The sequence below is a fragment of the Astatotilapia calliptera genome, chromosome 19, assembly GCF_964374335.1.
Source record: "Astatotilapia calliptera chromosome 19, fAstCal68.1, whole genome shotgun sequence".
Classification (NCBI taxonomy): Eukaryota; Metazoa; Chordata; class Actinopteri; order Cichliformes; family Cichlidae; genus Astatotilapia; species Astatotilapia calliptera.
Genome location: NC_137440.1, coordinates 7,177,091 through 7,202,335, shown reverse-complemented (window position 1 = coordinate 7,202,335; position 25,245 = coordinate 7,177,091). Strand labels below are relative to the sequence as shown.

General features: G+C 41.0%; 1 protein-coding gene across 10 annotated transcripts; it reads right to left on the bottom strand.

Moving 5' to 3' along the window:
* Positions 1–1,479: 1,479 nt before the first annotated feature.
* On the bottom strand, positions 1,480–24,785 carry larp1b (La ribonucleoprotein 1B). Of its 10 annotated transcripts, none has more exons than XM_026151099.2 (20): positions 23,986–24,785; positions 21,618–21,679; positions 20,157–20,213; positions 19,111–19,336; positions 17,079–17,252; positions 16,247–16,372; positions 15,923–16,091; positions 13,974–14,118; positions 13,483–13,660; positions 12,540–12,730; positions 12,176–12,250; positions 11,340–11,699; positions 7,322–7,436; positions 6,917–7,086; positions 6,391–6,497; positions 5,302–5,462; positions 5,002–5,146; positions 4,164–4,273; positions 2,288–2,415; positions 1,480–1,979 (listed from the first exon to the last, which is right to left on the bottom strand). In XM_026151099.2, the coding sequence occupies exons 1-20, from the start codon at positions 24,347–24,349 to the stop codon at positions 1,707–1,709; spliced, it is 3,336 nt and encodes a 1,111-aa protein (XP_026006884.2). In that variant the 5' UTR covers positions 24,350–24,785; the 3' UTR covers positions 1,480–1,706. The 10 variants fall into 10 exon arrangements, with proteins under 10 accessions (XP_026006884.2, XP_026006888.2, XP_026006885.2 ...); XM_026151103.2 differs by having other exon boundaries at positions 5,302–5,459; XM_026151100.2 differs by having other exon boundaries at positions 6,917–7,083.
* Positions 24,786–25,245: the final 460 nt, after the last annotated feature.

Sequence of the window (25,245 nt, the reverse complement as noted above, 5' to 3'; positions counted from 1 at the left end):
ACCTACAAGTGAGCAAACCCTGGATAATCCTCCTTTCTGAAACGTAGCCCGAGCAAAATGTACAACAGTGGTTTACCTCATTTAACTAATAAGTGGAAGATCTCAGTTTCAATTCTGAGAAGAGACACAAATCTCTTTGCGGTCGCTTCAGGAACGGCACCCGGTGTAAAAATCTGTCAAATCAAACATGTGGAACGACCCGCTGTGGTGACACCTTGTGAATGAGTGAGTAACTTTATCACCTAATTTTGTATTCAACATGACCCAAAATAAACAACTGACACTGTGAGCTCGTCAGGAAAGTCCTAGAAAGTTGATTATCTTCATTCATCCAAGTGACTTTCTCAGTCCTGGATGAGGGATGAGACATTTTTCCCACAGAAAAAAATGCTACCTCCAGATGAACACATTCAACCTTCTGGGATTTCTTTAACTGGGTGATTGAGGAAAGTGTTTTCACTGGTCAAATCCAAGGGCTCTTTTCCATTAGACTTCTATAGGACCATATGTTTTTGCAGCCACAGGTATCGCCCCCTGGTGGCTATTTAAAACAAATAGTTTTAGCTCTTTTCCTCATAAAGACAACATTTATCTACTTTCATTGTATCCTTAATGACGAGGTCTGATACCTCAGTACATATCAATAAAGACGTGGTTTGACGAACATTACAATAGTTTGCGGGTTTCTCCGAGGGTAGCTGAATAGGTAGAGACCAACCTCACTACCGTCTATTGCTCACCCAGTCATCTTGTTCTATAAGCAGGCATGAAATATGATAGGAACCACTCGGCTCCGACAAGAGCATCAAGGGTTACTTCTAGTAGGCTTTAAAGGGGTAAAGAGATAAAACACTTCCACACTGGCTTCACTCTTTAGAGCTAAAAAGTTGCATCATTCTCTTATACTGTCTATGGTTTAGTGTTAGCATGGTGTATGTTACGATCACGCTTGTTTCTTTAACTCTCCATGATCACATGTACTGCATTAATGGAGCCAAATTCCCAGAGACTGTGCTTTTCTGGACAGAAAGGAGCTAAAAGCAGAGCCTTACAGACAGACGGTGCTGCAATAATGGACAGAATGGGGTAAAACATGTAAACCTAATCTAGCAGACCCCCCAAAATAAAATGATAATATGGGCACTTTAAGACTCAACTTTGATTGTCATGATAAAAACAGAAGTTTATATCCTCAGAAAAGAAAAGAAACAAACAAACCTGCAACTGTTTTCAATTTTAAACACATCTGAATCCCAAATAATCAATTAGGAAGACTTTTAAAAAAGCAGAATGCGGACTATTTTACTTAATGAGAAAACGCCCAACATCCTGCTGTATCAGATTAGTCACACTGTGTGCAGTGTCTGTTATCTTGGCAACTTAGAATCACAGTTTAACAGCCCTATATAGACCAGCGCGGCTTACATATTGTTGAAATCAAAGTATTTGTTGAATAGTTTGGCATCTGAAAAGGCAAAATGCAGGGAATGCATTTATTTTTGTAAACGTTATGAGCTGTCAGGTGAACACATTCAAGCTCGCTGCCTATGCTTGCTTTTAAATGAAATGCACTGATAAAAACAATCAAATTGGATCAACCACGCTCAGTCTCTCTTCACACCCAAGCAGTTTGCCTCTGAAATGAATGAGCGCTGCAGCCGCCCCACTTTGCTTCTTTTCAAACCCACGCTTACGGGAGGGGAGCTTCATTTATTTGGTGCACCACTTTCCTTCTTCCCGGCTCTGGCTTCTGTCTTCTTGCCCTGTGCAGATGTTGTCGCTGCTGCTTTCTGGGCTTTGTCTTTGGGTGTGGTCTGTGCAGCGGCAGAGGCTGAGGCAGACTCAGCTGAAGTGCTGGAGGATTTGGAGGCCTGCGCGGGCTTTGAGGTAGTGTTGGAAGGATGTCTCCGACGCCTCCCTTCATCCCCAGCCGAGGACGAGGTACGCCTCCTCCTGCTGCCATCGTCTCCTATCGGGGGCTGCAGAGAGTCATCACAGGAAAACAAAGCGTAACTACGCGTGGGACAATAGATCACTCACGAGAATTGTTCATTTTTGCTGAGACCAGATGATACAGTTCTATGACTGCAGGCGCAGACTGAGCAGCTCCGAGTCTGTTAGTGTTTCAGTATGAAATAATGATGTTAGAATAATTTTATATGAGGATATGCTAGCTTCTCTTTTCGTTAATAATTCATTTAGCCCAATAAAACTTGCAGGTAAAGAGCACTCTAGTGTGGAGATAACATGAAGCATCCTTTCAAACTTGTAGCCAGCAGACACTCACCACCACCCTGAAGTCCTCCAAGTTCTTGAACTGCGAGAGGTGTTCCTGCAGCTTCGGATCAATAGGCTGGTTCTTTATCTTTGAATATTTCAAAAAGGCCCAGAACTTCTCTAGTCCATACAGCTGACCTGGAAAGGGAAATGCAAGGAAGAGCAGTTTCATTCAGTGTTGAATTCTAGGTAAAATTCAAATGCCTAAATGTAGGGGACATTTTTCTAGTCAACTTGTATCAAAAGAAGAAAAACAAAGGAGGGCCTAGCAAAAAAAAGTTTGGGAACCACTGGATTAACTGCTTTTCCATTCCAATTTTGTACCTCCTAATGTGCATGGTCATTGTCATAGCAATGCGTCCGAGTGTCCTGTGACATAATTAAATGCAACGTAAGTGCTACAATAAAAGTGGACGTCGAGGCAAGGATGTATCTGTATATATACTCTGTGTCTGTGGCTTTTCATCAGAATCGAGGACCACGCTGGAAAAATGGCGGTTTTGAGTTTCATGAACGAGGCGCTCTCATGATGCCACTGACCAGCCAATTGGTTACATGCAGTCCTCCTGCTTGGATCGCTTGGCTGAGCAGGTACTAATCCAAACTAGCCGATTTAAACAGCTCAGATCTACTTTGATCTGAAAGCCAGCTCTTTTAATTTAGTCTGCTAATACCGGATACTTGCATTTTCATAAAATTAATATAACAAATACTATTAGTGGTTAGGTAAGAGGGAATACACGCCACATGTACTGTAGCAGAATGTTTTATAAAGATTGGTTGAGTCTAAACAAAAACAACCACAGTTTGTTTGCTTCACTGAGTCAGTGTTGAAATGGACTGAGAGAACTACATTAACGCCCTCTTCTCTTTACACACTTCCACATTAAACTGAGAGGGTCAAGTGAACCAAAGCTAAGTCACATGTTGGCCTTCTTTAGCATTTTTATATTTAATTATATGTAAATACTGAATATATTAATAGAATGTTTAGAATTTTGGTGTTTTTATGAAGCATTTATTAACCCGCTGGGGGTTTACCGCGGGAAGAACGGCAAAAACGGCGTTTTCTACGGACAGCGCTAGCAAACCCTCTCTACTTGCGAGTGAAAAAAGAAAAAGAAAAAACACCCCTTCCCTATTGGTGTTGAAGTTTATAATGTCAGCCAATCAAAAAAATGATATAGCAACATGTGGCACTTGGTTGTTTAGGGAGAAGGGGAGAAGAGTTAGTGTGTTGTGTAGTTATTGTTTTGTATTGTGTGTCAGTTATACTGCTGAATGTCACATTTGCTCCAAAAAAGCCACTAAAGGCAAATTCTAGTGTAAGCGCTGTTCCCACATAGAAAACTGGACTGATGCACCTCCTGCTGACAGACCTGCAGGGTTTAGGCCTGTGGTGTTCTCCTCTGTCTTATGCTTAACAAAAACTATTTTTTGGACTGGCACAAATAATTTGTGTGTCTTCTTATTTGTTGTAGAACACCTGATTGTTCTGTAAATAGTTTTAAATGGTTATATAAAAAACGCCTGAGGCCTTGCCTGCATTTTTAGGTAAATAGTACCATATAACTTTGTTGTTTGCAAAACTTGTGCTTAATTTTTTAGAAATGTACAATTTCTATTTGCATTTCAAGTTATGAAAATGATTCGTTAAACATGTTTGTGGGTTTTACAGTAAAAAATAACTTTTTTCTACTCGGATTTTGAATTTTTTGTCTGAATTTAGATCAATTGTGCTAATATAGTATGCCAAAATGAAAACATAACTTCCCACACTCGTACACTCGATCACTGAATATGGGATTTATTCAGAAGAATCTGCTACATTAGTGAAAGCAGCAGCTGACATTTGGGAGAGCCTGTTTACATTTCATGTTTATTACCTTTCTCAAAGTCTCTGAGGGTCTCTTCTTGAAAGTCTTTGAACAGATCTAATCTGAATCTCTTCTCCAAACCGTAGCTGTAGTATCTGAACAGACACTCCAATCCATACCTGCAGGGACACAACAAACACTTCCTTTCACTCTGAGTTACATGCAAACTAATATCACCGAGCTTCAAACCTTGCTTATAGACGTTAGTGTGTGCACATAATGATGCACTGTGAGAAAATGGCTGGGTGAAAATGCAGCGCTGACAGCGAAGCAGTTGCATCTCCAACATTTCACAACAATGGATTCCATTCTCTCGTGGATTATTTACAGCTGTAATGAAGCTGTCAGAGGAACCAGACAGACAAGTATACTGGTTTCTGGTTCAGACAGGGTGAGCTCCAGCAGGAAGAGACATTGAGGCTGCTACACTCTTACACTACAGGCACTTTCACTTCAACAGGCAGGGCTGTGCTACCCACGTCTTTAAACAAGAATTTAGGTTTGACTGAGAAGCCCTTTAGAGTCACAACAGAAGCAGTGTTCACCTTTAACCTCATGCTATCGAACAATGACACTGCTTAAACCTGCAGGCGCTCCAATTCTTGAATAACATCAATAAGTCTTTCAATCTGTGGAAGTGGCTTGTTATTCCAGAGTCACTATCACCACTATGTGAGACACAAACACAAAAAACACTTCAGGGCGTTTTTTAGGGTGTGGTTGTAATTGTGGATAAGTGACACAAACAAAGCAGTCTGTGTTTGCTGTTTGCTTCATTAATGAATGACATTTACTTCTTATCCCTAGGGCACAGACGCAGAGCTCAGGATTTAAATGTCCGCCTCACCTGTAGTTGTCTTTGGCATCTTCTACAGCATACTGTTTGAACTCCTCATACATCTTCCTGTTGAAGTTGTCCCTGAGGAAGAAGGACCAGAACCTGAACAGAGTGTTCATCTCCTGAGATTGCCCGATCCCCAACCGTTTTCGCTCTGAAGGGAAAAATTCAAGAACAGGAAACAGAGAAGGTGACCATTTCATCTTGTTTTCGGTACTTCTTTCTCAAAGCTTGGAGTACGTGATGGTGTACTAGAGCTGAGGAGTACTTAGAAGCAGTATTTGTGGAGGTTTTTAGAGGTCTCTGTACCATTAAGGCACCGTCGGCGGTACTTGTGGTATCCCTGTTGAGTGAAGCCATTGTCCCTCAGCAGCTCATGGGATGGATGCCAAAATTTGGGCAATGACTGAGGGGTACAGCCGTAACTTCCTGATAGCGGGGCTCCTTCTGATGGAGAGGCATTGGAGCTGCTGTGCAAGGATGGAGGAAAAAAAAAAGATGTTTGAGAGGCAACGGGGAAACATTTAGTTGCCAGTTTATTAGATAAACCTTACAAAAACAAATCTAGACTAACAAAACAAAAAGCAGGATTTTTGTCTCATTTCTGTTTGAAGTGATAATGAGCCAATGACAACAAAACCCCCAAAACAAAGTGTGGAATTAGGCTCGAATGTTCCCCACCAAAAGTTGATTTAAAAAAAAAAACTTTGTGTAAATCACATTAGCACCAACTTCTTTTCATAAAAAGGATTATACGTCAAGCAGAACAACTGCTTGACATATAATGGAGAATGACTGGCAGGGCGAAATGAGGAAGCGCTCCTTGTGGGTTCTACTTTTTGCTTGTCACCTGTGAGACACCATCAATGCAGCCATAAAAAAGAAAATGTCACTGACATGGCAGCTCATCCGGCTCATGAAACACTTCTCTATTTAGTTCCCACAAAACAACAAACGTGACTTTGACCTGGAGACCCATCAGGTGGCGATTGTAAATGGTAAATTGACTGATTCTTATATAGCGCTTTTCTACTCTCCCGGAGTACTCAAAGCGCTCTATACAACATGCCACATTCACCTATTCACACCCACTCATACAAGCACTTCTAAACACAAGTGCAAACTAAACTACATTCATACTCCGATGAACGCATCGGAGGGCAACCTGAGGTTAGTATCTTGCCCAAGGATATTTGGCATGCAGACTGGGGAAGCCAAGGATCGAACCACCGACCTTCCGATCAGTAGCTGATCTGCTCTACCACCTGAGCCACAGCCACCCCACGTTTGACTCAACTCTGACCGTAGGAGGAGCAGCGATCCTTGTATTGGGATGCTAACTGGTCCGTCGGCCAAATGTGCAAAAAACCAAATTACACTCAAATGAAAAAGTCAGACCTGATGGACGCAGAGCGCGGTCGGTGTTCGCGAGAGTCCATCACCCAGCCTATGTGAGCCTCCTGGGGAGGGTTCGAACTGTGGCTCGTCTTCTTCTTCCTGGGCGTCTGGAACAAACACCAGGACAGGACACTGGTTAAATGAGGCACAGGGCGGCTGTGCTGCCTGACATTTTTAGTTTACTTTGTATGTTTCATGGTTTTATTTTAGTTTAAGGAGTGAGGAATGATATATTTATTCAGTATTTACATATTTGATCTTTTAAACCAATGTGATACCACAAATAGAAAACCGGCAGCCACTGTTTGTATTTGTAGGAGTGGCCACACTCTTACTGTTATGCACATGTGAAAAAAAGAGTTAGGACAAACAAACAAACAAACAAACAAACAAACAAACAAACAAGGGAAAGGAAAAGTTTCACCAGCAGGCCTGCTGACAGACATCACTCCATCTATTGATCTGTAGTCTGGCAGATAAAGAGGAGCTTTGCTACTCCTTGTATGTAAGGACACCGAGAGCTTACCTGTCCATCGATGGTGCCGGTCTCCTTCATCACAGGGTAGAAACGTGGTGTCTTGCTGGGGTCCTGGCGTCCGGGGGTGCGAGGGGTTCTGGGGGTCCGGGGTTGGTGAGCTCTGGGCGACTGTGGGACCGTTGTGGGCACAGAACGAGCCAACTCTGCTCCACTGTCTGCTGAGAAGCCCATCATTGCCCCAAAAAGTTATTAATTTATATTTACTGTCAGGTAATTATCTGAATATCTACCATCTTTATGTCTACAATGCACAAAAAAAGCCCATAATACAAACAAAATCACATCCTACACTAGCACCGCAGTGTGAGAGGGGTGTGGTTTAAACTGCAGAAGGTAGCACACAGGATGCTCGCTCATATGAAACCTGCTTCACCACAACTCTACAAACCCCACCTGGCATGGGAAGAGATGGGACTTCCTGGTTTGGGTCAACGGGCGCTTTGGGGGTGAGAGTGTCGAACTCATCTTTACTGATGACGTTCAGCTTCTTGAAGTTCTCCACTTCCTGCTGGGGAGCAGAAATGTGACAAAAGGGGGGGGAAAAGGAAAAAAAGAAGAGTTAGATGACCACTGATCATCACCATTTGCACTCCTTTAACACGGCCTTGAGATCATCTTTTATCCAAGCAGAAAAACAACAATAAATGCTGCACTTTGAACCGAACACAGATAAAACAAATGATCCTGTTGATAAGGTAACAAAAAGAGATGAGCTGGAGGCTGATATTTTTTAAGCTCTTAAACAAAGTAATATAATTACTGATCCAACACGAAGCAATTCACTGCAGCCCTGAAAACAATCTTCTTATTTAGTTGATTTCCTAGTGACAAATCTCAATTTTAAGTCAAATTAATCAATAAAAGGATTTCTGCACTTCCCCTCAGATACTACATTTGGCCGTTACAGGCTGTTTAAACTGATAACACTTCACTATGGTGGTAAAAAACACTCACACGCCAGCAGCTGCAGCCATGCAGGCCTGTGTGACACACAGCACATGTGTCGCAGACTTTGTACTTTACACGTCAGCACCAGACAGAGGGGGAAGAAAAATATGCAGGTGGCCTTGGTGCATGTGTGCTCAGGCAAAACATTTCCCACATGCTTTATTTATTGACCAACCCTTGAGCCCATGAATGAGCTGACCCCGTTGAAAACGTCTTCACAGAGCAGCTTGAATAAAGATTCTTATAGTTGATTCTGCTTTTGTGGTTGGCTTCATTTGTCATTTTGGTCACCGTTATACCAGCAAGCTTTCATTTCTGCTCTGATTTTACAGCCCCAGTTTGTTGACAGATGCAGGATTAAATGATTCTTGCTGAGTGTAACAGATATGTTTTTGTCTTTGTGAGTTGTGGACGGCTCTGACGCTGCCAGTGATGAGGTGGCAGTGTGTGAGAGTTCTTGATGTTTAACCTGCTGCTCTAACTGTTTGGTATTAAAGGTCAACTAATGACTCCTACTTTCTCCTTTCAGTTCCCCTTTGTAGACCTTCTGACCCAACACTTCTCCACAGCCCGTGCATCAACTCCTCATCGTGCTCTTTTTGTCCTGTTACTAATACTACAGAGACTTTTCTCCACTAATAGACATGTTGACATCAGTTTTTCTTGTAAGTGATTACAGAAAAGTCAATGATAATTTAATGCTCATTTAATTCAAATTTTACATACGCATGCACGCAAATCATAGACCCACTTTCTAACATGCATCTCAAATTTATTTGGAACAGCTGACCTGATAAAATAAGCCTTTCAAACCCCCCTTACGCTCTAGGAAAGTGGCCGTGTCTCTTAATAGGCAAAACATGCTATCAAGAAATGTATCAGTTCACCAAAATAATATTAACAAGCCTACTTCTTGCAAATTACAAACTAAATTACTTTGGCCAGCATGCATTTTATATGGATTTAAGAAAACAATCGCACTTCTAAGCTATTAATTAAGATTTTTTAATGTGTTTCCACGTTAAACATCTTCAAATGATTTAAGTCTGCTTCTGTTTTTTCTTCCACTACGAGAACACCCTTCATATGCTGGTAAAAAACAAGCAGACATTTCTGTTCTGTTCTGAATCCATAAAAGTCTCTTTTCACCTACTGATCCACTTCCATGTAACTGAAGGTTACATCATCTATGCTGATGAATGGGACCAAAGTGTTTTAAACTGATGATGTGATTTATGGTGACCTGCTACTGACGTTTGGCCATCAACATTATACGATGCTGTAGTGTTGTAAAACCTGAATATACACTGGTGCTGTGCTATAGTTCTGTTCTAATGTAAGGCTTGCATAATGCTGTGTGACCTATAGTCAGAGTTTGTACATGCACTGTATCCACAGAAGAGGCAGCTTTCAAAAGGAGGTCGCTGAGCTCTGGAAGCAACTGTAGTCTGGAGGCTTGTATAGTGGACAGTAAATGGTGCATTTATTTTTGTCCCTCCTCTGCACGGTGTGAGGTTTAACAGCTCTGTCACAATGTCTTCATGTCAAAGTGACATGAGTGCCAGTAGTGCTTACGCTTTAAAGGAAACCTACAGTTGAAAGCAACCAAGGGCTACCCCAATGCTCCGCAGCATCATTCAATCATATACCGTCTATATATCCACTCTAGTATGTGCAATTGTGTTTCCTGCTGTATAAGAAAGAAATGTAAGACAATGCAACTTCACAATGATCATCACTGAAGAGGTGGTGCAGACAGTAATGGTTATGAGATATGAGCCCTAATGCAACCATAGCAGAGTGCTTTGGTTACAATACAAACATACACAGACTAATTTTTCAGCCCAGCATTAGATTTCTGATCCATCATGTGGCAGTCTGCTGTGTCATCTAGTTAATTTGTTAGTGATTTCCATATCAGTGATCTGATAACAATACAATTTAAAACACAATTTAAAAGAACAATATGGTACATGTATATTGTGCTAAATGTCAGGTGTGGCTGTAACACTGTTATAACTGCTAGAATTAGAACACAATGCATAAAACGCAAAAGTTAAAGCAGGACTTGTGAGCTGTGGAAACACAAGAAAACTCTCCTGGATAAATTCTTCAAAATCAAATCTGGCGGAAACGGAGGATTCGCTGATAATACAAACGTTTATGGTGACTTTCTAAGTCAGCACTTTGGACCAATAAAAACACTTATTTCTTCTTTGACAACTCCTCACCTATTTAAAAAATATAAAGGCTGGAAGTTAACAGAAGGATGCTGACACAGTTGTTTGTGCCTTTCGGGGTATTTTTGCTCCAACTACCTAACAGTTTATATCAAAGAAGTCTGGGCTCCAGGTTTGCTGAGTCTATCGCTTCTACCCACTGGCTGTGCATACGTAGTATAGCCTGATCTGTATTAACTTCTCAAAGACCCTCCTATTCCACAGAGCCGGGTGGGCACACTTAGATAGCCTTCAATAATGCATAAATATGTCGAATTCCAAGCCATCAAACATTGTGACAGCGATGGTGACTGAATAACTGGATGGGATGGTGATGGCTTGATGCACACCAGGTTTTCTTACCCTTTAAAATTTGTAAATATTACAATTAAAGTTCTTATTTAATTAATTCTCAGTTTTGGTAACAACCTCATTACAAAGTCCAATTAGACCTTTTGGACTCGAGTGTTAAGTCTAAATAATTTCAGACTATAAAGTTTAAATGTGATCACCATATAAAGCCCACTACACCAGAGAAATTCAGAAGAATTCATCCATGCAACACCAAAACAAGCTTAGCACAAATCCTGGAATGATAATGAGACAGCTAACTTAGCATGATCCAGAGTATTGCCTAATAACTGCAAAGCAGTTTCAACGTCTAAAATCAAGTTAGAGTCAATGTTTCCATGGATGTTACGTTAGAACTGACATATGCAAACACATACGAAACTTGAGCAATATTCTGTGAATAGCAGCGAGATGCAAAGTCTGGTTTGTTCAGGCATGATTTGCTACGCTGTGTGCTGTACGTGCATGTCTGTACTGGGTGTTTCTTTTCTAGTGTCAGTGCAGTTTTTTTTTTTAACCGCTCTCTGGCAGACCTGCTCCAACACGCTACATGATGACTGTAAGACTTTTTTATTAGCTGTCAGTTCCAAGCAGAAAATGCTGCGTACTGATCTAAAAATGCAGGTCGTCTGTATGTCCAGCAGGTAAAAATAATTTTCCCTATATTTGATCCATACATCATCTTCTAGAAGATAATGACTTTATTTTGATTTTTTTTTAAAAAAGGGAGTTTGAGTATTTGGTGTGGTATTTCAGTCATCTATAAACTTTTAAAATAGATAAAATATACAGCGTTCACTGATGCTATACGAGTGTATTACAGTCTAGCCTTTAAGACTTTAAAATCCACCATTAACGTAACGCGTACAGTATGATTTTCACGTTCGTCTTACCTTGATGCACTCGATTGGCTCCTCCCCCTTCCACAGGTCCTGTTCGTAGTAGTACAGCCCGTCGTTGATGGCTTTGGCCAGGTCGGCGGTAATTTTAGCTCGGGACTCATGGTTACCTGTCCGATCCCCACCGGGATGCTTACGGATGTAGGGTGGAGTCTGGGTGACGATGAGGATCTTGTTCACATCCTGGTCATCCAGCTCATAGTCCGAGTCGTCCTCATCTAAACAGTCTGTGAACTTGTTCTTCCTGGCCGCCATCTGCTCCATTTCCTCATCGAACATGAAGTCCAGCTCCTCCTGGTCGGGCTCTGCCTGTGGAGGAGGCTGCTGGCTGGGAGGAGGCGTTTTACTATCCCCCTAGACAACACAGGGAATACACAGCCATTAACAAAGGAACAGACAAGACCTGCTGGAAACGAGGTGTAAACACATAATAAATGTGATTAAGCCATCCAATTATATTAGGCAAACAAACAGTCCAGAGTTATACTGATCCATCATTAATACAATGTTTCTTACATGCATTTCTATTATTAATGTTATATTAAATAATAGAAATACATCTGTGAATAATCCAATTCAGTTCATCAGCATCACCCACTGCACACTCCAAAAACAACCACAAGGTTCATCGCCACCGTCTCTCTAAAGCATAAAATCAGAATTATAACTTTGTGAAGGACTTAGCTGTAACACGGTATAACTAATCCCCTATCGAGTTCATTTGTGAAGTAAAGAAACAGACATGCAATATTTAAGTAAAAAAAAGAAGCACATGGAAGAAATGGCAGAGGACAAGCTTGGATGAGTGAGTGCTGGAGGAAATACTCAACTGCAGAGGAAAGGCAGTGAGGCTGGAGCGATGTGGAGAGAGAAGAGCCGGCAATGCACACTTCATCACTGACATACTGCCAGGAAAAAGATGGAGGAGATGGGCGAAAGGTGTTGACAGTAAACACAGAGGAAAGGAGAAGACAAGCATTATGACGTAGTAACAAATGAGAGACAATGGAAGGGATGAAAGATGGAAAACTTTTAATTTAATGAAACCTGGTGAAGGAGTGAAGCATGCGTGTGCCCTTCTAGTTCTGATTGTTATGGCCATAATTTCTACCAGTTACCATAATAACATACTCAAAATTAAAGCAACCCTAGGCATGAGGGGAGTGGCCCGTTTCACCTTTTTGCACTCACTACCTTTGCTTTTGCAGAGGGCTGCCTATGACGTTTCTCAACCTGGATCCAGGCGTCAGGGTCGGGCTTGGGGGCGAGGGCATCTTTGGAGTCATCTGTGGCCGGTAGAGATTCCTGGCTGGAGGAGCCAGGGTCAGGGGAGTCCTGAGGCTGCACGGGATCAGGAGGAGTCGCTGCCTTCACAGGTGATGAAGCTGAAAACCCCGACACGTAACACAGACACTCAGTCAACCTTATACAGAGTAAAAAAACAAAAAGCTCAAAGCAACATAAAACTGTGCGTTTAATCTCAATACCAACAACTCAACAATACCTGATATTAGAGAAACTGAACTGTTTTTGATGACTAATGGCAGCTTTGTCAGCTTGTTTACAAAGTGTCCATCAAAACCTGTTTTTATGACTTCCAGACAGCGTCATCTTAATTATTAAATTTTAAAAAAAGAAATCATAAATATGGATGTTTAATTTAGCATGGAAAAATAAAAATAATTAGACTGAATTAATCATTCAAGCATAAAGATGATGCTTTTTTACAGCGTCAATAAATCTCATGATTTCAAAGCCAGTCTGTCTACTGTCTCTCTATCCACTGTGATTTTGTGCTTCTGCAGCCATTGCTCCCAAATATGTAGGCTCATTTAGTAAAATGTTCCAGCAATGTCATGTTTGTGGTGCCTTCCAGCTGCGTTTAATCCACATTTGCTGCTCAACTGAATATTTGGGGCAGTAGGTTGGTGAAAACCGAGTCAAAATAAACTGTGTTCATAGTTCACCCAGTGTCAAAGGGGCCGCTTAGCGGTGCTCTTTAAATAGAACTTAATTTTTGTATAGCAAAGGGACACGACACCCCAAAGTGCTAACATTCTATATATATGGGGTTTTGGATACACACTATGCATCTACATCATGAGATTTGCTGAGAGGATATCATTAGGATACTGACCGGAGTTTGTGGCATTGAGGGTCTGTCGAGGAACAAACTCAGGACAGTTAATGAGCTGGGAGAAGTCGGTGCGAGGGGAACCAACGGTGGTAGGGGTGGGAATCGGCCAACGCTCAGGGTCTGTTTTACAGCGGATCCTTTCATCAACCAGCTCCACCTCTGTGCTGCTCTTCAGAGCCTTCAAAATGCGAGATAGATACCAGAGCCAAGCATTAAAGTCAAGGCATGTAGTTAAGAATATAAGAACTTTTAGTTTAGCATTGATAAAAAATAAATAATTACACACACACTTATTTTTAAAACATTTCATTTGTCATGAAAAGTAGCACTCCATGACTTCTCAAAGTCCTTCACTGCTACCATCTCTACAAATGTCAAACTTAGCACGATTAGAAGTTAAAAACTAACCGACAAAACAAACACTGATGTGACAAGAAACAAGCTTTACAGCCTGAGCACACGCAGCATTTACACTGGTGATGTGATGCTACCTCAATGATGAGGCTGACGTCAGTGGTGAGGGCCTGCACTCTGTGGAAGCTGGCGATGAGGGAGATGGGGAGGAAACCCTGCGTGTCCATTTTCCTCCTCAGGAAGAAGTCTCGCTCCAGATTGTGGAGGCTAAAGTAGTACTCACTGAAAAGGAAAGACAACATAATACATTTAATCACCAGCACAAACAAAACAAAGTTGTTTAACAGTCCATAAAGGAGATCCATAAAGGAGCAGATTACCCATTTTGAAGTATTATAGTGAAGCTGGCAAATTTGTGCCTGTGCCCCTGAGGCTCCATTGATTTCAGGAATCAGGAACTATTCCCAAATAATTTACAATACTCTGTGTTACAGAAACATTTCAGTCTAGTATTGAGGTAGAAACCTGTAAGTCACCAATACAAAGAAGTATAAAAAATATATATTAAGAAATCATATTTTCTTTTATAATCCTTACCAAAAAAAAGACAGTCTGACTTTAGCACCATATCTAGACTGGAAGAGCTCCCTGCTGACTGCCTGTCACACTATTTGAAATCACCATGGCACACTTTAGTGCCCACCCTGCGGGCGGCAAGCAGCCAGAGTAACGTCGGCTGAGTGAGCAGCCTGAATAACGCTGAGTGAGATGAGAAAGGAGAAGACAAGAGTGGCCTCTCTATCCTCCCTCACCCCTTCTTCCTCCCCTCCTCACCCTCTAACAGTTTTTTCCCCAGTCACTCCTGGGTATAATTCATCTCCTGTCCCCTTCAAACCACTCAGACTATATTTAGCATTTCACCTCACCCTCCAGTCTGAACAGCAATGAGGCCCAAAAGTGTCAGGCAGACAAGCAGTGGACACTGCCCCCTGCAGGCCACCCTGAACCCAGATCACTGCCTATCATACATGTACTGAGACATCCTCACCCCTCTTCTATAGACGTTTCTATCTCATCTCTTTCAGACGTTATTTTTGATCACACTGGTATGAAAAATGCACTACAGAAATAAAGACAGACCTTAATGAATTTATGGTCTTAAACTGAGTGACTTTTAAAAGGATACTCGAGGAAATGTTTTGAGGAAATAAGAGAACAACAAAAATCCGAAAACACTTCACTTACTATGTTACACAAGGGAAGGAAGAACAGGAAATTTAGCTTTAATGGTGCCTAAATGTCATTACTGACTATGAAAATGTGATTATTCATAAAAAGAGAGACAAACTGAAAAGGAAAATGTATCTGTATGGAATATTTTCTTCAATCATCTGGATGCGTTTCACTGGAACAGCAGCAGACAGAAGTTTAGCATCATCTCAGCAGCAGATCATCACTTTCGTCCCATCGTCCACAGTTCATTCTCGTTAAACCTCCTGTCATATTGTTTTCTTCCATTTAGGTGTTTGCACTGGTTTTCTTTTTGGCTTTTCCGTTTCGTTCAGCACATTCCTTTCAGTTCTGCCACAAACACTGCCTCGTATTTCTGTCCATTTTTTTTGTTGTTGTGCAATTTTCTGCGTTTTCCGTCCTGATGCTTTGGATTTCACTATGATCTATCCATGCGTGTTCCTCATGTAACCTACCCATTTTGTTTGTAGCTGTTCCAAATTTTAGAGGCGGCAAACATCTTTTGCCACACTCCATGTTGCATTCCCATCTTGAAGCAATACTATTAGTTCAACTAACATGTCTCAGGTTGGGGTGCTAAAATTGGCGAATGGATTGCGCTGCATATTTGGACCTGCTCTGGTATTTGTTTGAGAAATGCAAACTACAAAATGACCTGATTTTTACAACCTTCTACTTAATCCAGAAAAAAATATGTCATTGCTTAAAATAACCAATTTTTTTTTTAAATTTGAAGTATGCTTCATGAAGCTGGAACATCGAGCTATTAATAGTAAAAAGTAATAAGAGCCTCCATAAGATAGGACAATATTTTTTCCAGGTATTAAATTCTTACATTTGCCGTTTAATGTATTCCTTAAGAAGCTTTTCATCCACCGTGTACATCTGGAATTTGTTGCCATCATTGTAGTAGTAAACCATGTTGGTGCCAAACTCTGCAGGGGCCTGAGCAGAACCATCAGATGACTGAGAGTCTCCAAAGTTGAGCGGGTATTCATATCGTCCTAAAAACAAAAGAACAGAAGGAACAAATAATGGCATATGAAGGAGAGAGAACACTTCAAAAAGCTGGATTTTCTTGTCTTTGACAGAAATTGCATTGCTGATGATTCTGCTTCCAATTTATGTGTGGCAATGAATGAAAAACACTAGTCTGCACCTCGCCCACGACCTCTTCCGCGTCCACGTCCCTTCCCTCTTCCTCGTATTCCTCCACGAACACTCCCACCGTCGCTCCGAATGCTTGCAGCATCGTCGCCATAGTCCCGCGGCTCTCTTCGCCAACCTATGAACAGGAAAACATACACTCATGATCAAAGCCTACAACTTCTTCCATGTACCGCTGAAGGGCATTATTAAACTTTTAGATTTAAAACTACTAAGAAGTTGAGTTGAACAAGAAACTCAATGTAAGTAAACTGCTTTTTTATTTAAATAGTACTCGTCTTTAAGTAAATTTAAAGGATTGTAATCAATATTTTGTAACTGTCTAAAGCTTCAATATAAAAACAAGTTGTAAATAAACCCTAATAACAGCCAGATCATCTAAACTAGAAGGACTACTGTCAGCACAGATGATAAAAACATAAAAATGTCCACCAACATCCAGTTAGCTCAACAGCTTTATGACAAGCAGCAGCAGCCTGTTCTCGTTGCAGAGATCTGAAACCTTTTAATATTTGTTTTTATTTGCAGGAAAAATTACAAACATTTGGTTTTGTTGGCAATTTGTATGAGAATAAATGTCAAAGAAGCTTTAAATCATCCATCTGATGCAAGATATTCGCCAAATTTAAAAAAAAAAAGTCATGCTTTCATTGAGCCATGCAGTAGGAAAAAAGCCATGTGGACACTAAAGACAGATGGCAGCTTGCTGAGCAAATGTTAAAAAGATACCAGAGAAATAAAAAGCAAAGCCAGCCCAGCGAAGTGAGGAAGAAAGAAAAAGACTGAAGACGTGAACAGTAAACAGTGAGCTCGAGGCCACTTACTCCTGGTGCTATCATGCGCCCTGTTATTATGGAGCGTTTGATTAGGCGACGTGAGGTCAGACGAGTCATCGATGGGCTCTGTGTCTGAGCGTGCTGGGCCCCTGCCGGGCGTCTTGGCATCATCATCCCGGGACACTTCCTCCAGCGGCAGAGAAACCCACTTACGTTTGTTACCTAACGATGATTGCACACCGAAAACAAAGCTTGTAGAGTTTTGGTCCAAAAGGGGGGGAATAAAAAAGATCAAATCCAGAAATAAAGCTGCATGGTGACTAAAACTGCAGCGTAAACCTTTCATCATAGCAATGAATGACTACTTAATCATATTCCAGGTTTGTTTAGCAAATAAAGGACTTAAAAGTCTTTATTCTCATGTACCCATAGCTTCTAGGGTTTTTGTACTAATGCTCTGTATTCAGGTTTTGTAGCCACATAACTGCAAACCATGTGACATTAACTTGTTTGCCATTTTGGATGTGAGACGCTGTAGCTTCAGTATCTAATGCCTCAGTCACACAGGCCTAGAGACTAGTCGGTGTCCAGTTGTGACGTTGTGGCTGTAATGTCAATTCTCCAAGTACGTGTGGTTGCAAAACCCCCCCCAAAAAACCAGGCAGGCATAGCCCATCCACACAGACCGTCACACTGACTGCCTGATAATGACATTTAGGTTACTGGGACTCAAGGAAACTGTAGCGGACGCGCAGACGCAGAAAGTATGATCCCCACCTGCCAATTACTTTCTAACTGTGGAACACAAAAGTGCAACACAAACCGGGAACAGAGAGCGTTTGCCTTCAGAGTTTAAGTTGCGCCTCAGTGCTTCAACCAACAGGGTTCAAAAGGCACAGCTTCTACGAGGTTTTCTGTTTCTGATTTGCGTTGCACTTTTTCAAATTTTACTACTGATGGGTTGGCGAGTTTTTACAGACCAGCATGCAAACTATGGACTACTGATCAAAGTAATCAGAGTTAGGTTTTGGGTGTTATTAGGGTGTTAACCGATTTCACCTAGTGACTGCCAGGAAACTCCAAGGACCACTCACCATTGGATCGGAGAATCCACATTATTCCCTTGTGACCGGTGGTTATCAATCATCCAATATGATGAACAACTCTTGCAGATTATGTGCATGCAAGAAAAGGTTAGGATTTTAGAGAAATTTCAACTATAGCTGTTCATGGAGTAGGTATTTGGTCTCTAGGCCTGTGTGACTGGTGCTTTAGCAAATCGATTTCACAACAATGGCAACTGCCATCAATCTCCAGCAAGCTCTAGTCAACTGGATGGGGGAAAACTGTTTCCCTTGCAACTGGTGGTTGCCACACAGTCACTGGTTTGTCTCTAGGTCAGAGATTTTGTTGCTTCATTTAGCAGCTTTTTGCATCTCTATAGAACATTTGTGTCAATTACTTCTACATAGTCTTGTAAAGTTCTTATTAACAATGTGATTCAGGCATTTTGTTTAATGTTCACTCCTACACTACACTTCAAATTTTAAATTATTAAAGTTTGGCAGCTGATTTAAACGCTATATTAGGTCAAAACATAGTTTAAAAATGTCTTTTCTTTTATTTAGAAACAAAACTTTTCGCTTCTAGTTTAGACATCGAGGAGTTAATGAAGGTGCTTATCTCTGAATGGCTTCCACAAAGATTGGTGCCTGTGATGTTTACAATGTAGGAGTGGATCATTGGAAGAGAAACACGTAAGATAATCACAGCAGAGCATGCACCAGTCTTCACCAGCCAGCAATTACAGAGTTAATACAGTTACAGACATGCTAAAAAATACAAATCATCACAGTCGAGTGAAAAATATGCATCTCCAAATTTGGAACTCAAGAAACATCTGTATGAAAAAAAACCACATTCTGGAGATGAATAACTTCACAAGACGGTGATGAAATGTGTGTGAATCAGAATCAATCAGGATTGTAGCCGCTGTCATTAGCCTTATCCAAACCATTTAAGAGAGAGAGAAAGAGAGAGAGACAAAGCTTCATCTCATCAATGACTTGCTCTCCCATACCTCCTCTCTTCCTCAGGTTGGCACTCTTGGCATCCTGTCCTGCTTTTGACTCTTCATCTTTGGTCAGCTCTCCCATCGGCTCCACCTGAGCCTCCTGGTTCTCTTTGCTCTCACCTCCATCATGGCTGCTCTCAGATTTTCTCTCCGGTCGCTCTCTTTTCTTCTCCTTATCTCTGCGCAAAGACGGAGGCTTCTTTCCATTGTTGTTGAGGACATTTTGTTGTTGCTAAAATTTTAAAGGGGGGAAAATACCAGCTGTTAGTCACACCTTTATAGAACAATTTCAATTTTGCGGGCTTTTACTAATATGTTTCCTGCTCTGTGGACTTGAATTCTTTGCACAAGTAAGAAAATATACAATGCATTCTTTTAGATGCAGATCAAGTTTAATCTTGGGGCTTAAAAAAACTACACTGACAGAAACAAGCACCTCATTTCCAACACTGTGACAATGACAACATTTTTAATAACTTAAATATTCTTCGTGATGAAAAACACATCAGGTGCTTCTCCAGTTAATCAAACTTTACATTTGAAGATTTTTAAATGTTTCCTGATATTTTTAACTTTTCTGAATTCATCAGATCTTGAACTATACTGAAGATTAAGTGCTGGAGAATCAGCAGAGATTGAGGAAAAGGAAAAATCTAGAGTCCCTTTAGTTAGTTATATTTTCACCGCTGTCGCCTGTACCTTACAAAACCTGAAGTAGTTGTTAGAAGAACCTGAGGTGAGTTTAAAAATTTTCACAGTCAACTGAAGACCTGTTTCAGCTTTATCGGGTTCTGAATAATCCCCCCCATCACACATCTGACCATGTGAGATCAAAACCAGAATACCTTTTTACATTTTATAAGACAGCCCCTTTTTAAAAACCTGCACCAACCCTCTGCAAAGCTACACCCTGAACACTTCAGAATGCTTCTAGCGCTCCACCTAGTGAGCAGAAATTAGAAAAATAAATCCATCTTTGACGCAGCTAGTAGAAGCACCAGAAAACAAGCTCTCATTGCTTGTAAAAGAAGTTGCATTCACACATATCATACCTCTTTGGCCAGTTCTCCAGGCGTAGGCCAGTTAGTGATGTCACTGAAGTCACTTGACTGTGAAAGAGGAAGAAAGACTGTCAGGTTTCAAAGGATGATATAATGATCAGGAATCTTTTCATTTGCTTTTTGGGTGAGCAGGTAGCACTGAAGTGCCCAGCATAGAGAAAAAGGAGGTCAGTGCTCTGTGTGTGCGGGGAAAACTGCAAACAACCGTGATAAACACAGTGAGTCAATTTCCACTGCTGAAAATTCCATAAATTTGGGGAAACTGATATGGGATCAAGGTTAGGCAGACAAAGGGTACACACTCCAGAAGTGATGAGTATGGTGGGCAGAAAAAATAAACACAAACTCAAATGCTGATTTCTCTAACCATATCCATTCTACGATATGAAGCGCATCAAACAGAAAGTCAACTAACTTTATCCTAAAGGGATTCAGGCTTTTAAACAACCCCTGCTCTAATGCATGAGTACTGACCGAAAAAGCTTCTGTTCCAGTTCATCCCAAATTATTGTTTTTCAGACACGATACGACAAAAGGAGTAGCAGTCATTAGAGGTAACAGATCATAAGCAGAGCAAAAACAAAACACAGAACTCTATTCATATGTAAAGAGTGGTGAACACAGAAACCGAGCGTGCGAGAAATACTATTTAAAGTTATGAAACTACTTGTTACATTTTTCTAAACACATATGAAGGGACCAGGCTTGGTGATTTGATGTATTTAACATCAGTTTGCTTATTATGTGCATGACTACCAGACAACATTCAGTAACTGTGTAGTAATGATAATATGGGGTCCTGTAGAACTGTGACTATGACCCTGATGAGGAAAGGTCTGCAGGTTGCATTATAATTCCCCAGGTTACATAAAAGCCCACAATATGTGGCAAAAGCATGACTAGATAAGATAGTATGTCACACTTTAAGCACATAAACTGGGTATTAAAAACACAGTGTATCAATCCTCAGTGGAATTAAAGATCCACTGGGCGGATGCACTACTAAACGCTTCCCCTGCTTAACAATCATAATATGTATTTTTTTGGTCAATAAACATGACCATTTTATATATGATATTATCTTCATATAATCTAAATCCCTTCTAAATGTGAACTTCAAGTAACTGCAGTGGAAAAACTGGTTGGAAAAGCAAACAAAAACCACAGGTCAGCAGCTTAAACCGGCTAACAGTCAGGCTATCAGCAGATGGTTATTTCCCATTCTAAATGTCAGTACCTACGAAAATCCACAGGCAACGCAATGTGAACATGTGATCATTTTATAGTGGTTTATTTGCCAGGAAGAAAAGACTACAAGCAAAAACATCACTCTTTATATTAGCCGAGACATTCAACAACACTTTGTGGTTACTTTGCTGTGGAAATAATTAGTAAGATGTGAGCAACTATGGACATTAAAGAAAAGGATAGAAACGTAAAAAAAAGGATTACCTTGCTGATTTTTCTCGTTCTGGGCTTGGTGGCGCGGACGACTTTCGGAGCATTTTGCTGATCTGCGGATACACAATCAATAACCGAGAGTGAGGTCATTATGTTTGAGAGACAGGACAGGACTAGATCCAAAGGGGTTCAGTCCTTTTCAACTCTCTGAATTTAAGAAGAGCTTTGAGGAAGTTTCCGATTGAGAAAGGTTGCTCAACACTGCAGTTAAAAAGTCAAGTTATCTACTCTTGCATGCGCTGCTCTGCTGTGTTTGAACACCATCGGATATTTCTGTCAGTACAGAAAGAATAAATGTGCTCCCCCCAACGGACTAAGTGACACGACTTGTTGAGGGTGTTTTGTGCACAGGCAGCACCAGCGGTATGTGGCTGCGTCTCTGCAGGCTGCTGTGTCCTGGGAGTGGCCCACTGCAGCCTGACAGCTCCTATCAGCTCGACAGTGGATGGTCAGATTGATAAGAGAAACAGGGACGAGGCTTCCATATGAATGGGTGTATGCCTGAATGAGCCTTCAGACATCCACCCACGAGACTGGTTGTACAGTGACGCTGTAAAACGATGCCTGTGGTCTTGCAAGAGTCGTGCGCTTAAAATATAGCTCCCTCCTGGTTGCTCTGCGCTCTGACACACATTCACAACTCAAATTTAGCTGAACGGTCTGAACTCAAGAAAGCTGTATTTCAGAGTCGACTGTCACGAGTACGATAAAATAAATGCAATCACTCAGTGACCAATCAGCAGCCTCATGAGTCAATCAAATGAACTGTTGATACTGAAATGATCAACTGATTGTATGTTATAGATAGAAAGGTAATGCATTCAGTTGTGATATCTGATTAACAGAAGCAGAGCTAGAAAACAGATTACAGACAGACTTGTGTTTAATTTTACTCCTCATTGCCGGCCATGAACCCTACATCCTACACATCCCACAACGCCTTGATGGCTTCTTTCAACTAAACTTTTCCTACCTTCTAAACCTCCAAATATCTTAAGCTTTACTACCCCCACCCACACCCATTTTTAATACAAGCTTTCAGCATCAAAGTTGATGTCTTCAGGTTAATTTATTACTAACACTAAGAGGAATCAGTTAAACCTTATCAGTGGCCTGCTACTTCAATATTGTTATTCGTCAACTAAATGCCTTTTAGCTGTAGCTTTAAATGCACAAAAAGATCACTCTCTTATAAAGCTTAAACTCTTCTGTGCATTTTTAGGGTGTTATTTGATTCTGTATTTTGCCTGAGTATGGGTTTTCTTTCTTCTCATTGTTTTTGTGTGCCCTGTACTGTGTACAGTTATGTGTACTTGTTATGGTTGCCACATTACATGAGTAAATTAAATAATAAATACGAAACAGATTTTAAGAAATGATCAGCAATCAGGCAAAAGCATTCATGACACAAAAAATGACCCATTTGTGTCACTTTGAAATGAATAGGAATGAAGGAATGTTTAGATTTTTTTAATCAATTGAGAAATTAAATGTAGCTCCATTTGCAAACCTCACTTTTTTTATCTATTATTTTTTAATATCAAAAATACTTGAAGCTTATCAATGTTTTCCAGACTTGGCTCAAGTGACTTATTAAGTCAATTTCTTTTTTACTAAAACAATACCAGTGATACTGGTATCACTCATAATTGTTCGATTCTTTCAAAAATAAATACAATCATTAGATTACAACCCTGTCCCGTTTTATCTTATCACCTGTTCAGCCACTTTATTCTGATACTTTTACTAGTGACAGTGAGGAGCTGGCTGGCCGGTGGGAGGAACTGCAGACAGCCAGGCCATTGGACATGCAAAACGTGCTGTACAGCAGCAGGAACAGTTAGCCAGGCTGTCTTGGCGCTTGCTTACTTACTTATTTGTTTTTACAGTGTCAAGCATGTATGCGCGACATTAAGAATGATTACGTCCCACATTCAGGTTTTCGTGTGCTTTCACTTCACAGACACCAGCTCTGACCCTCGATCAAGAGGGAGAAAGCAGCACGAGAGTTAGCTGGTGGTGGCTAAAAGAAGTAGCAGTTGTCAGCAATCAACACGTGGTGCTACGGAGCAATCCGAGCACAGAGGGGGATGGGGCAGTATGCTCCCATCAACATCTCTCGACCGCTCTGACATTTAAGTTATGCACTCCATTCAACTCTAAACGAGCCTAAATGAGATATGTCAGGGATGTGCAGCAAAGATTAATGTTGATTTCTCTGCAGTGAAGCTGCTAAAATGCTGCAAAGCAAAAAACGTGTTTAATAGCTGCGGCTGCACAGGGAGCTGTGTGGCCAGCTGTTACCATATTGCAATGTTGAACCTGTCTTAATACATGATTTTTTTCAAATCCGTCTCACCTTTGTCTTGAGAGCTAGAGTTGGTGCTGCTGCTGACCGGCACTCTGCCCGTGGTCCTTTTAGTCCACGGGTTGACTTTCGGCGGAGGCGCTTCAACAACTTTCTTCTTCACCGTCTCAACAGCCGAGTCAGCGTTACTACTTTGGTCGTTTTCTTTGCTTTCCTTTTCTATATCCGCTGGGCTCTTGGGAGCCCCGGAGTCGTGGCTGTCCGCTAGTTGTTTTTCTAAGACTTTCTGCCCCTGATCTTGTCCTTTGTCCAAGTGAGCACCCTGGGACGTGTTTTGGTTCTTCTCCACCACTCCGCTCGGGCTGGCCGCTGTCAAACCCGAGTCAACCTGAGCACACTCAACCTCTGTGGACATCCTGCTAGTTTCCTAACAGCGCACAGTGTTAAATCCAGTGTGAATTGTTAGTCCTTGCTCTCTTATCCCCAAGAAAAGTCGTGAAAAGCTCAAGGGGTGACCACATCCACAAGTTGAAGTAAACAACTTCTGGGCTGGACCTCGCTAGCCAGCTAGCCAAGTAGCTCTTGGAGCTAAGTCCTAGCTAGCTAGCGACCATGCAGAAGTCAGCGAGCCCGAACTAAACGTTGTTGTTTTTCACTCTAATTGACTGTTTCGTATGAACAAATAATTACCTCTGAGTTTGTAGTTTGTCACCATGTAAACCACTCACACTCTATTCTGTCTCCAACGAGTTTCTGTAACTTTTTCTTTAAAACAAAACTACTACAGCGACCTCCTCTCTGGTTCCAACTCCACGCTACCAGCCAGGAGCTCGTGGAGCTACGCTGTAAACAGTGACTCTGGTGCCCCCAGCGGCTACGTACTGGTAATGCAGCATGTTTTTTTTATCATTAATTTATGTCACTTTAAAAACTATATAATATGGAATAAATGTGAAATGTTGTTGGTTTGATCTATTAAATCAAACCATCAAGGGCAACTATGTCACAAAATAGCAGTGATGGATTTAGTTGGGTTTTTTTTCAGTGAAAACAATCTACACTTGACACCCTTGTTCAAATATTTATCAAAAAGAACATGAAGGTAAAATGAAAGTAGGTATTATATCTTTAGGAAAACTATAATTTCTTTCTTTCTCTCACCGGCATTCCCGTACTTTACTGTTCTGACATAAACTGTATAGCAGGTTTTGTTCAATCTCTTTATTTTGAGTGATTTGGTGTCTTTATTTTTTGCCAATCATTTTACAACAACTCATAAATTTTTAATTATTGGATCATTTCTGTAGCTCG